Source organism: Corvus brachyrhynchos, unplaced genomic scaffold (genome assembly GCF_000691975.1).
Source record: "Corvus brachyrhynchos isolate BGI_N302 unplaced genomic scaffold, ASM69197v1 scaffold22, whole genome shotgun sequence".
In the NCBI taxonomy this organism is placed as follows: domain Eukaryota; kingdom Metazoa; phylum Chordata; class Aves; order Passeriformes; family Corvidae; genus Corvus; species Corvus brachyrhynchos.
Window position 1 is genome coordinate 3,546,960 of NW_008238355.1, and position 14,112 is coordinate 3,561,071.

General features: G+C 37.7%; 1 protein-coding gene across 3 annotated transcripts in view; it reads left to right on the top strand.

Moving 5' to 3' along the window:
• Positions 1-14,112, top strand: part of RNF38 (ring finger protein 38) — a 90,162-nt gene that overhangs the window by 52,552 nt on the left and 23,498 nt on the right. For 2 of the 3 annotated variants that reach the window (XM_017735375.1, XM_017735373.1), the window contains exon 3: positions 9,742-9,935. In XM_017735375.1, coding sequence (XP_017590864.1) covers positions 9,742-9,935 — 194 coding nt within the window. Of the gene's footprint in view, positions 1-682; positions 5,700-9,741; positions 9,936-14,112 lie in introns of those variants that run through there. The other variant, XM_017735374.1, reaches the window with a different exon arrangement.

The window sequence follows — 14,112 nt, forward strand, 5'->3', positions numbered from 1 at the left end:
GTTGTTAGCTTCACATGCCTAAATGGCAAAATCATTAGTGAATACACACTGAATATGCAACCTGTCTGTAGGGAATACTTTGCTGTGAAGCAATTTTGAGCCAGATTTCTCTTCAGACCCCTTGTCCCAACAAAGCAGAAAGACCAGAATTATTTTTAAAATTGAAAACTTAATCTTTTTGAGATGTGCTTGTATCTGAACACCTTGTCTTGATTTCACCACTTTACTCTTGCCCTGGCATCATTTTAAGTATGTCAATTTCAGCACATTTTATGACACTTAAAGAAATTTCTTTACAGTAATGAATGCATTTTAATGGTATGCTTGCAAAGTTTAATGTGTTTCAGCTTTGCATATAGGAAAATAAGTTTTCTTCCTGTATCTTTATTTCTGTGATTTTAGTTAAAAATTTATGTTCTGTTTACGTATGAAAGAAGAGATCAGGACTCCGTGGAGGCCCAGAGATAGCTTTTAGCACCATCACCTGAAAATTGACACTTTCTATATTGTGTGAGGTACTGATGTCAAAACACAGATATTTTATCTCAGATCTTGGTAAGCATTTTGGAGATTGACTGAATGAAAATGATTAATGGAAAATATTTTTTAAAATTCTTATTGGATACTAGTACTGTTTGTTGCAGAACTCTTTAAATTTTCAGTTTTAAGAAAGCTTGAAATGTTTACTGTCATAGTACATACTAATTGCAGGGAGCATCTGCAGAAATAGCACAATTTTTTTTCCATTTTCTATCACACATACCACTGACAAAGTTGAGTTGAAAACTGAGACCATAAGTTGGGATTTTAAGGTGAAGTTAATATTTTTCCAACGATTGGGGTTTTTTTTTAGTAGAGAGGGAGCTGAGGTTTCTTCCCTTATTGACGTTTGGTTGGTGTTTTTATATTGAGAGTTAAGGATTCCCATTCAGAAAAAAAACGATGATGTGATACAAAAATAAATACTTGTTAACGTCTTTGTGAGTTTGGAGCATTTAAGTTGCTTTGATTTATTCCTCCAAAAAATGATTGCAAAAGCTTTTCATATTTCAAAGGATTCTCGTTTGCACACAGCAAGTACTGCAAGCAGTAGCAAATACTCATAAAATTCAATTTGAAGAATTTTGAGATGGCAGTGTGCTGCCTCAGTTCTTAAACCTGCTGCAGTATTAGAAAAGGAGTGCTACAGTTGTGATATGGTTTTCACTGTCCCTTTTGTATGAGCAGTAGAGCTTGAAAATAAGAAACATGGTTTCCTTCTTTTTTTAATGCTATTGAGTCCTGCAGTGCTAAATATGATGCTAATATTTTTGCATTTTCCTAATGTTTTTGTGCATTTTAAATTCATGTGCAGCAAAGTAATATTGCAGTGTTTGGAATGAGAAATTGATACCTAATAATCAAATTCTTAGGACGGTTTCAAGTACTTACTGTGTGAAACTTAAGCAGTTTAGATGTAGCAGTCTCTGAATGTTTTTTTTTTGTATATCCTAAACATCCAGTTAAGTGAGAAGTGCATTTCAGAGAAGAAACTGATACAGAGAAAGCACTGGAGATAAACGTCAATCTGACGTAGAATAAGCAACAAATTAAATATTCAAGTTTTTAATGTTTGACCATAAGTAAAAAAATTCTCTATTGGACTCTCCAGTATGTCAGTATTTCTGTAGTAGTAAGAGCCCAGAACTGCATACAGTACTCCAGATGCTATCTCCCAGGACTTTTACAAGAGTTGGCTCATTTTGGCCTTTCTTTCAGTCACCTGCTTTTTTTGAAACAGTTCTATGCTATTGCTGTGCGATTTGCTATTGCATGCCTCAGGTCTTTACAAATAAACTTTGCATGGAGGATTCATTGTCATTTCTGGTTGCTGAAGAACAAACTGGCTTTTGTGCCCATGGTCAGTAAATAATGAATTAATCCTGTTAGTCATGAGTGAATTATGGATGGCCGGAAAGATTACTGAGGGATGTTCTTGGTACAGTTGTTAGCTATAGTAACAGTGTAATTGATATATACCATCAGAGCTTTGAAAGACAAAAAAAAAGAGATGAACTTGCATATTTTTACCATGTCTGGTAATGTTGCTCTTATTTTACAAATCGTGTTCCTTTTACTAAATACTGTGGAAAGTTCTACTGTTCCATTGTGAGAAGGGCTCTTTAATCACATAAATTACTAAGAAACCTGATACATATATATAAAGCTGCTGCAGCAAATTTTGTGCCAGCAACCTGACATGGCTGTTGAACATTGGTTTCCATTTTAAGATGGAGTGGCTAGCTTTCTTACCATATAATCATATTTCAAAAGCAAGTTAAAGGAAACATTGTAGGCTTCATTTCAGAATGATGTGCCTTGCTAAGCACTCTTCTGTCTGAAGTACAAAATACTTTCTTTATAAATCCACAGAGATGTCATGAGGAGAGTGGGGGTTTTTAACTGCTTTTTAATTGTTGTTTTGCTTTTTTTTGAGATTTTGTTGTGGCTATAGGAAACAGTTTACTAACTGCTTAGTGGTTTTTGATCTCTGTTTGTAGAATTTTTATCCCAAGTACTAGTTACAGATTCATTTTCTTAATTCCTGGCAGTGTGAGAATTAAGAAAAAAAATTAAGAAAAAGTTTTGAAGCACTGAAAGAAATGGTCTTCCTTTTTGAATACTCAGATGTATCACATGTTCAGTTGGGAACTATAGACACTCACAGGGATACTTTGTGTCTCAATGGTATGTCTTGAAGTACCCCAAAGTACTATTTGAGTTGCACTTCTTTCACAGTAAAAAGGCTCAAAAAGCCTTGCATTTAGCATTTCATGAAAATCAATTGCAGAATCACATTGGCTCATTTTGTCCTTCCTTTCATTCTCTACTTTTTTTTAAACAGTTTGGAGCTTTATGAAGGTCTCTGCATTTCTTTGTGAATTTTTTATTAGAACAAATTCTGATTTTCCTTAGTGTTCCTTCATCAGGAAGTTGTCTGGTATGCACCCAGACAGCCACATTTCCAAGTTATGTCCTGGTCACAACTCTGAAATCAAAGCTTGGCTAGAAAGAAATGGCTCTGAATATTATTGGTAATGAGGTTTTTAGGTAAAATTTAAATCGTTCTTCAGAAACAAAAAATGAAGCATTTTTTGCATTCTAGGATTTATGTGTAGTGCCTGGAAGGATGCAGGGTGTGGACATCAATATCAAAATTTTTATTTTCTCACCATGTACCCATTTACCTTTACTCTATCACTTTGTTATACCAAGATTATGTGTATCAAGTTTGCAGTTATTACCAGAGAAACCACTGTATCTGTTCCAGGTGTTTTCTTATTCATGAAAAGATGTATAACAATTATGTGAATGGTGGTGAGTTGAAGCAAAGGCTCTGAATCCTGCTTACCCTGCAGAAGTTGAACAAGCAGTGTTATATGCTCTATTTGGAATGGCACACAGTTGGCAGGATGAGGAGTATCACTATGTTGGCCAATGTAGCTAAGCCAGCAAAATTCTTTGGGCAAATCCAATTATACTAGCAAAAGATTCTTATTTCTGATGTTTATTTTGTCAGCTGAAGTTCCTCTAAAGAGCTTTTGCCAATGAAAGATGTGTGTCATTGCAGTATGATTCTGCTGGCAAATCTTTATACATGGACAAGTTCTTTGTCCTGCAGCTCTGAGTCCAACTGGATAAGCCTTGTTTATTTTGTCTTGAAAAAAGCACATCAATTAGGCTTGCAAGTAGTCCACTTGTTCATAAAATCTGTTACTTTATTGCCACTTGTGGCACAGGGGTTTTACTTTACTGCTCATAGTTGCTTCTTAAAGTAGCTCCTTCCTGGTTTTATTTAAAGCTAGAACGTTAAGAATATATTTAAAGGAAATGTCAAACTTCATGGTTCCCAAGAGCTTTTCATCTGTCAGTTTACAAGTTAATATGATCCCACTTTTTTCATCCTGTTGTTTTTTTCCCCACTTACACAGAATGCAAGTGTGGATCCTTCAGGAGTAAGTCAGGACAATGAGCATGTGAAAGCTTTGGCTCTCGTGAAAGCTGAGAGTTACCACCGTGGGAGTCCTGAGACACCAGTGCTAATCAAATGGGGACCTGATTGGGAGTGAAGCTCAGGGGAGAGCACCGCAGGGAAGGGTGATAAAACCTATGCTTATTAACATGCGATGTTTATGTAGTGTCCTGGTTTGCACATTGGGGAACTGGCAGATGTAGTGCAGGTGCTGTCTGGATTCCAAGATCTGCAGCTGGCCTCTGTCATGTGTACTGATGCTAAAGTTTTTGCAGGTTAGGGTGTGTGAACTATGCTGGCTTATCATGGCAAGGAGATAGAATGTCCTTTGGACTTCGTGTATCTGGATGGGAGAGACAAACTTTCCTGGTTTACCATAACAAATTCTTCTCATCCCCTACACCAACCCTTTGCATTTCCATTAAATATTCTTGTTTAGGGCACAAGGTGTAGTGCTGTTGTTTATTCCCATATTCTTGTTACTTTTTACTGTTTTCAGAAGTAGTCTTCATCTCACTCTTCCTGGATTGTAGTATCTAACAGAGTCCTTACAATTGTGTGGCATACTGTTAGTGGAAGAGTTCTGTGATCTGTAAGGGAACATGGAAGGAGAGAGCATCAGCTCATGTAAGTTGTGTCTGGTCAAGGAACTTTTCAGTACCATAAGAGGATAATAAGAAAAGGAGAAATAAATAGGAACATTCTGAGGCACAAATCTGTTGAACCAAAACGTAAGGGAGACAGATAAAAGGACCAAACCTGATCAGTCACTAACTGAAGAGGGTAAGTAGAATGTGGGAATGTTTATTTCAGTGAGATTATTTGATCGTAGACCTCATGAAATGGTATTATAAGGGAAAGGAGGAAGCCATAAACAAGATGTAGAGAGAGACACAAACCTGCCAAGCAAACAATGGAGATAAAGACAAGAAACAAAACCTGGTCTGTCACACTAACTGATGAGCTGTCAGAAAAGTGCATACAAACAAGGATTCTGTGACTGATAAGGATGCAGACCTGAGGGTCCAGGTTGTTGGGGCAGGTCAGTGAGACTGTGCTAGCTGAGGAAGTGATAGGCAAGGGAAGGGAGTTGGGAAAGGAACAAAACAGGGCCAGACAGAAAAAGGGCCAATATAGGTAAACTGTGGCCAGTCTTTACACTTGTCTGGCTGAGCCCTGTGCCTGATCCCTGCAGTCTGTCCTGTTTTATTAGATCTTTTCTTAACTACTTCTCAATGTAATTTCACTTTCTATACCATGTGTGTGCAGCGGCTAAGTGAGTCCAGCTTGAGTAGAAACTAGGCCAGCAACTGGCGTCTCACTGGAGGTGTTGGCACCAACCAGGTTTGCAGTGACAGCAGTTGAAGGGAGTGAGGCTCTTGGTTGCAGGAGCTGGGGGGGCTGTAGCTGTCTGTATCTATAGTGCTAGCTACAGGGGACTTGTGTGAGCTTATAAACTGTACCTTGTAATGCCACACCTAAGTTAAACTTCTGCCTCTGCTGCTTTCAATGGGAGAGATGCAAAAAGGCAGTAATGCTCATGAAGCCATCTGGGCTGCAATGGCTCCATCTAGTCACATAAGTAATTTCCCTTGTCTTGGTTTTAGGGTTGTGGGGCACAGCTCTTACAGAGCTTACTAGACCTAGGCCAAGGTCTTGGATTATGAATAAGCCACTGCATTTGAATGTAAGTATCTGTTCAGCCCAAGAATTTACTGTTACTGTAGGTACAATCAGACTAATAGAAGTGTTGAAATGTAATTCAAATTACAGTTGTTAGAATTCTTGGAGCAGAGAGGATATGCAGAGTACTCAGTTTACTAGCCGATTAGATGCTTATAGTTAAATTTGAAAATGCTTATAAATGTTGATGCTTACCAGTGTATATCATGAGGAAAAATAGTTTCCTTTTCAGTATGCACTCATGAAGAGGAAACATGCAGCTGCAGATTTCTAGTCGGCCTGGTAGGGTTTGATAGCATATACCCATCAGATTGTCCTTGTGTAAAGCCTTCTATAGGAAAGGGCTGTGCTTGAGAATACTCCTGAAGTATTAGTTTACTTTTCAAATACAGGTCTTTTGCAAGCTACAGAATAGATGTAGTTTATTCTCTGAATTTGAGATGGACAGTATGGAGAAGGTGCTTGTGCTTCCCAGGACCATTAAGTAGGAATATACAGGGAGTTGGAAAGTGATTTTCAGATATTTGCAGGAATTACTTTGGTAATAGTACCCTTCTGTGATGGTTGATAATCAGTGTGTGGCTGCAGTATTTATAATTTTACTGGAAAAGGACAGTGAAAAAGATACACCTCAAAGGGTGTTGTCTTGGTGAGAATACGTAGTTTTTCCCAAATAAAATGGAAAAGATTTTAGATAAAACATTACTGCAAGAAATGTATACAGAAATAGAACAAACACTGTTTTACAAGCAGCCATATTCTTTATTCACTTTTGTTACCATTACATTTGTGAGAGTTTATAGGGTACAGAGATGAGAATGGGACAAAACTGTACTGGGTATGTCAGTGAAATGCTGACTTTTAGGGATGAGACTGTAGGTTTTAGTAGTCTGACATATACTGCTCCTTTTACTATTAAAAACCTGATGACTTTGTCCTGATACTGCTTCCTTTAAATATGATGTAATCTGTGTTCCTGCTCATCGTGCTCTTCTTGTTAAGTGTATATTTAAAGAAGGGCAGTGAGTTTATCTTGTTAGTTAAAAGCTAGATAGAGTGTTCTTGATAACTGTCATCCAGTCTCTTCTTGTTGCCTGTTGGACATGAGAAAAATACTAGCATATGGCTGGATAAAGTATCAGTAGTCCCAGAAAATATTTTGAATACTAACAAGAAACAACTAGAGTGATTTGGGATTTGGAGAGCTCCTGTCATTGTGGAAAGTATTGTATTCCACAATAATAGAGTAGAATGAAAAAACATACTGTCAATATATAGTTATTCCACATGCTGATTGAAAATAACATAAAAACAAAATTATACAGGATTTACGTCTGTTATTAGTTCCTTGTACTTTCCTGCATGCTGGTATTACCTTGATACAGTGTTCACATGAGAATTGGTTTCTTAATAAATGCTGAGACAAAACACCAAGTCTTCAATGAATTCAGGTTTGTGTTGGGGTTTTTTGTAATATCTGTTTGCAAATAAGTTGGACTTAGCTTTAGGTCATTTCTGTACTTTCAGTACAGAAAAAGACACTATTACATTTTAAGTCTCTGTACATGTAGTTCCAAGAAATTATTTTAGTTTTATTTTCTTGCTGATGGGAAACAATTTTGACTAAAATTACTGTTGCTTACTGCAGAGGGCAGTTAGCAGTTACAGAATTTGAAATATCTGTGAGAGCTAGTAATCTGGAGTGATGATGAAGGCAAACCACTTAGCAGTTTGCATCTCCACTGTCTTTGAAATGGTGCACTCCTGAAGCAAAAGGAAAATAGTAATAATACTACTGCTAATAATAAAAGAACTGTTTTTCCAAAGTAGACTGCTTTCTACAGAGCAGAGTATGTTACTGTTAATGCTTGGGAAAGGTGTCACATTTAAATTAGGGCAGTAGCAATGGGAGATCCCCACCCAGGTATGTGTAGACCGTATTAGGACAGGAGTGGTTATTTGATTAGTTCAAGGTTTTGTTTTCTGATAGCTTCACTAAATCCAGTTTTTTACTTCCTCCATTTGACATTTTCTTTTGCACTCACAAAATCCCAGCATACCAATTTACCAGCATTTTTATTACCTGTCTTTTTCTGGGAGTAGGCTTAGTCATCATGGTGCAAAAAATTGGGCCACAAATCATCCTTCTGTTATTCTTGTAGCATAGTTCCTTTAAGATTTGTCCTTTGTTAGTGTTCTCTGAAGTCTAATAAAATATGTGTTTTCACAGAAGCTGTGCTCTCAAGGTGCTTATTGGCTAGCTCTTCCAGTTTGGTTTTTTTTTTTGTGTTGAGCTTCTGAGGGCAAGCAGCCTTCTGGAAAAGTCGCCCTTTGCCTGGACATCTACTGTCATGAACTGCCAGGTGCAGACCTGCCTTTTCACCTATTTTTCTCTAAAACATTAAAGTGCAGTTGATTAAGGAGTTCAGAAGAGATTGAACAACAAACAGATGCATCATCAAGCTGGTTCCCTAGGGAAGCTGATTGCTTTAGGTAAGATACAGTAGGGGAAAACTACAATCTGTGTTAAAGCATTTGAAAGCAAGAGACTGAAAAGCTCTAAAATTTTGTTTAAAATGGCCACAAGTCAAAGAGAGGAAAAATACCTTTTTTCTCTTGAACGTCTGGACAAAATTTCTAGTTCTTAAAAAGAGTGTCCTTGCACTGGAAAGAATGCTGGAATATAAACTTATATGGTGGTGGAAACCTACCAAGAAGCATCTTAATAGAGTTCAGAAAACAAAATGCCCCTGTAAAGCTAGGAGCCAGGAGAGGTCCACAGTCCAGTCTAGAACTAAGTCTGAAATGAGACCCCTTAACAATCTAGGGGGAGGAGGCAGTTCTGGAACCCAGAGGCATTGCAGACAAGTTGTTTTCTCTGCTTCAGCTATCTGCAATTACATGCAAATGTAATGGAAATAGTGCTGTGGTGGACTGAAACAGAAGTGTTCGAGTGAGTGGACAAGCTGGAGAGCAGCTAAATACTATAAGTTTGCTTGCACAAGCAACTCTGTCAGAGAAGTTCACATGATGTTTGGACTCAAGGATGGTTCCATGTGTTTCTAGTTTTTGTTTGTTCAGTTGGTGATCTCTGAAGTATGACATGTACTTTTCTATACTTTCAGTTGCCATGCCTGTTAACAGCATGATGTGTTTTAATTTTGGCAGAATAGTGGGGTGGAGGGGAGGGATGTCTATTGCATTTGCTGATGGCTTCATAGGCATTGGTGGGAACTTCTGAGAAGAATGACAGCTTTATGGAATTGTTCAATAGCATGGACACACAGTGAAGAGGAAAAGGAGTTGTGCTTATAACCAACTGGGAAAACATTCCTTGGAGGTGAATGACCTTCACATCACTAGCACTGGAAACTTCAGGCACTATGTAGGAATTCCACACCTGTGGAATTTTAATGAAGTACACAGACTTAACCAGAGATTGATGATTTGTTTTTTTCAGGTTATGTGTATGAATGGCTATTATTACACATGAAGCATCTCTGTGCTGAGATAGCAGAATTAAAATAGGCTACAGTACAGAGCAAATGTCTGACTAGCTAAGTACAGACCTGATAGGAGAAGGATGCAATGCAGAGAGCAAGCTCTGTGTGGCAGCTGCTTACTGACCTTACAGATTCCATTGCTGTGCATATGTGCAAATGTTTGTACATATTTCCATGCTTCTGTAGCCTGTAAGTGCTGAGGCAGGAGGAATGTAAAATAGGTGATGCCTTATTTTCTTCATGTTACTCTTTTCTGATAGAGTTTTGATTTTGTGTGGATGTTGGAGTTTTTATATTTTAGTGCTGCTAAAGTATAATTTAGTAGTAATTCTTCCAGGGGTTAGGGAACCATCAAAAATCTGTGTTTATAAACACAATATAAAGGTGAATACTTTCAGGTGATAAATTTCATGGTGTTTAAGTCTTCAATAAATCACTCCTAATGCTAGCTGTGAAGCAATAACTGAAGTATGGCTTGTAATTCACTCATCTGGAGGTGGGTTTTGTTTTTGTTTTGTTTTGATTTTCTCTGCACTGGCATAGAGCGAAGACAGTCCTAGTCCCAAGCGACAACGCCTTTCCCATTCAGTCTTTGACTACACAGCAGCATCACCAGCCCCATCACCACCAATGCGACCATGGGAGATGACATCAAATAGGCAGCCTCCTTTGGCTCGACCCAACCAACACCACTTCTCAGGGGAACGATGCAACACACCTGCACGAAACAGGAGGAGGTAAGCAAGCTGTGTAGCTTGGGAAACAAGTTCTTTTTCTTTCTGATTTTACCTCAAGGAAGGTGTATTTTGGGCAGCACTGACTAGATTAAATGTGGTAAACATGTTAACATTTCCTGGGCTGTAAGATACTGCATTTGTGACTAAAAAGTTACTGGAAGTAATTCAGGCTTGTGCATCATCATGTAATTTATGTGAATAGTCCACTTGAGGAAAAGAGTGCTCAAAACGTGTTTTATTATGAATCTAATTCTCTATTACTCTGCACTGAGGCAAAAAGCATGTAGAAAAGTGCAATGAAAAATCTTTCTCATCTGGGTACTTTTAAAGGTGTTAAAGAGTTGCTCATGTAATACCATCGTTTTCATTAAAGTCACAGTTATATTTGTACTTAAAACCAATCAAAATAAAGATGAAAGATACTAGCTGGGGAGATGAAGAGGTTAGCATAGTGTCAAATGTTTGCTGAGGTGGGTGATTCACGTGTAACAGGATATAGATTTTCATGTTGGTTTTACCTTGTGGCTCATTAACTTCTCAAAGCAGAGCTTTCAGAATAAGTTCCAGTGGTCATGGAAGAGAGATTGGAACTGGTGCCTGGACAGATAACAGTCTAGCAAAGCATAAAACCACGAACTTTTTTGCTATTCCAGTTAAGCAAATTATCCAAAACAGAAGCTTTCATTTCCTCACATTCTGCCTCAAAAATACTGAGTCATCTTATGCAAGTTAAAACACACTGTCTCTGTTTGCTTCTAAGAAATGTTTTGGCTTGGTTTGTACTAAAAAAAAAAGTGAATATGCTTTTTAATGAATATAAAATTTAGGCTTAAGATATATTTAACTATTTTTCTTCAGATTGCACAAATCAGATTTGTCAACAATGATCAGCCAGTAATTTTGAAGCAAGGAATTTTAGAACCTACTAGTTTGGTATCTTTGCTTCAGCTTCATGAATTTGAAAGCTTTCTGTCAGTGGCATGCAAAATATGCAGCTCTCAATGCAGCTTGTCAGACTTGGGAAAGAGGTTGAATTGTGAACTTAAAAGGGTTGTTGTGAAGACAGAAGATCAGACCTTTTATATAGTTTGGTACAAGGATGCTCTGTTAGGGGCATTTGGTCCACAACATTATCTTGACATCAAATGTCTTGAACTGAGATGCCTAGAATATTTGCATTTGGTCATGTTTGTTTGGTGTCCAGTCAGCTTACACAAATTTCTTCGCAGTGTTCATTAACATCTGCAGAGTTAAGCACTGTGCTTAACAAGATAAATGCTAGATAGCAGAATCTCAACAGTTTGGATATACTGTGGGATGGAGGATAAGAACAGAAATGTGTAAGGGGTGAATGTGCATGGGACAAGTGTCTTGACATTCAGATGCAGTCAAGTGTCACTAAGGTAGTAGTCTGTGGCTTTTGCAGGTAAGCCATTTGCAAACAGCAAGGCACCTCATTGCAAAGCCATCTTCAGTCTGACAGGAGCTGTTAGGTTGGCTGCAGCATTGTGGACACAAATTGTTACTCTTTCTAGGGCCAGCTCGCCTGCTCCTGGGTAGTAACACAAGTTTTTGCTCTAATCAGAGACATTTGAATGTGTCAGTACTTTGTTTCCCTGCACTTGAGCCAGGGCATTTTTTAGCTTGGGTGCAGTGTTGCATTTGAGCTATCTTTAGGTCAGTTGCAGAATAGCATTGGACCCAGTTTCTTCTTCAGGAACCAGGATTTTTAGGGAGAACACCACATATGTGTTTCTTGTTTTGCAGGAGTCTTTTTGAGTCTTAAGAATGCTCTGGAGTCATATCAGAACTAATAGCCATTCTTATGGAACAAAAGTTTGATTTCTTAAGATCATTATGAGTACATCTGTTATTAATGCTTTAGGTGAGGTTATGTACATGCTTTTGAAGCAAATTTCCTGTTTTGCCTGCTTTGTTTTCTCTTCTCATTGCAGAGTGGTTTCAAGAGTTCACCGGGTTTTCAGGTTAAAATAAGATGAAAGGTGCACTCCAGCTGCAAATGGTCATTGAGCTTAAGGAAACAGGCTAGGTAGGGCAAGTGCAGACAAAACCTATGAAGTGTGTCTAGTGTGGACATCACTGCCCCAATGTCATCAGCATTAACTCTTCCGTCCTACCAGTTGGCTCCTATTGGTCAGGACAGATTGTTTTGGGTTTTTTTATTACCTGGATTTTTTTAACTACCTGGCTTACTATTTAGACCTTACGTCTTGGTATCAGTGATTTTGTATTGTGCCTAACATAACAGTGCCCTAATTTTTTGTGGGTTTTTTATTCTGATTCATTGTAAGCAAATACATACTGCATTAAGAAAGATAGCCTTCTGGTGTAAATTTGCAGAAAGATTATTTTTGTCTAGATACTTATATGTAGTACAGATAAATTATGAATGTAAAAGCATGATGTATGCCCATATGAAACAGAGAAGGCCATTCCAATTTATCAGTCATTGTGAAATGGGAGGATCTGTTGCATTGCTGGGCCTTATCTTTCATCTGTGCTTCCTTTCCTCCTTGTCTTGAATGTAATTCTGAGCTAAAAGGATTCAAGAATGTCTTACTGCAAAGAAATCACCCTTGTTAGAAATACTAAGATCTGCACATACTAACTCTGCAGTTATGGGTACCTTTTGATGACTGTTCTTACCTGAGGGTAGGAATTCCTGCAATTTTTTCACCACTTTATCCTGTCTCTTTGTTTTAACCTGGCATTTACCATGTTTATAATGTGCATGTAGTAACAGAGGATTTTTTTGGTGGCTGTTTTTTAAAGACTTTAAACACAAGTTCATTACTGATGTTTAATAATAGTTTAGACCCATGACTTGACAATTATTCTGAAGTAATTTCCAATAATTCAGAAGCTAATAAAGCTATGTATCCTGATGCTCTGAATTTTGCTGACTGAAAGTATAGTATAATTTATAATTCTGCACAGGAAATAATACAGCTTTGCTTTTTACCAGAGAATGATACTTCTTTTTTCATTTAAAAAGTCATTCCAGAAACTTTGCCAGCTTTTATTGGCATTTTCATAATTCTGGGTTCATAGAAAAGTAAAGCCAGGCCTTTTAACCAAGACAGAGGCAAGACTAGTTTTATGAGAACTACCTTGTCTGAGAAGCCACCTTGTCTAAGTGCTGGGGGCAGTCAAGAGAATTTCTGTTCTTCTGAAGCACTGGTGCTTTCGTAACTTTTCTCTATTTTTGGAGCTTTTCCAAAGAAAAATCCTCACACAGAGATTTTTATATTAAAATATTCAGACCATTTCTATTTCATAGCAGGAAATAGCAAATTTAAAACAACCTGAGCACTCCAAACAGGAACATCTTCTGCATTACTAGTTCCATGGTTAGAAATTATATGCCAATTTTACCTAAGGAGAATGTAGCAGTTGTATCATATTAGTAATATAGCAATAGAGGATGCAGCAAAAACTTAATGAAAGAAAACTGGATTTAAGAAAAGTACATTCGTAAGAATGTAAATTTAGGTTCTTGATGCTTAGAAGAAAACTCAGCTTGTATGTTCTGCTATGGTAGTTTATAAAAATAACGGTGGCTATGCATTTTTTAGTTTGTTTGGGTTTTTCTTTGCTGTGTTACAGCCTGGCCTTATGCCTTCTATCTGACCTCTTGAGAATTAGCATTTGTTTCAGTTCCAGAGGCAATAATGTCATAAAATCTCTGTGAAGTAGGGTTGAAAAATAGTGGCTTGAGACATTGTATCATATACTCACAGTAACATGTGGATAGCTGGTAAAGTGATCTCACTTCCCCAGAGTATGTCTGTTTCATGCAGCACGAAAATTGGACTCAACCAGAGAAAGACCTGGGATTTGCCAACAGGTTTCAGGTTTATTTGATTTTTATTCAGTAATAGCAGAAGTTCTGTTCCATGCACTGTTGGAGAGGACGTGTTCCAATAATGATCACAGATCATTTTTGTCTGTTCTCTGCAGTTTGGGTCCTTTAGCCCGTTTCATAAATGGGAAACCATTTCACCCCATGTAGCTTTAATTTGCTGTTGCTTCTGGGACCTGTAATTTGTGTGTGTCATGGAGATTGGAAGGCATGTGCTGGAAGTACTGCAAGATCATTTTGTGCTTGCAGTGCTTTCCCCTTCCAAATAAATGAGAAGTGACTTGTTCAAAATTT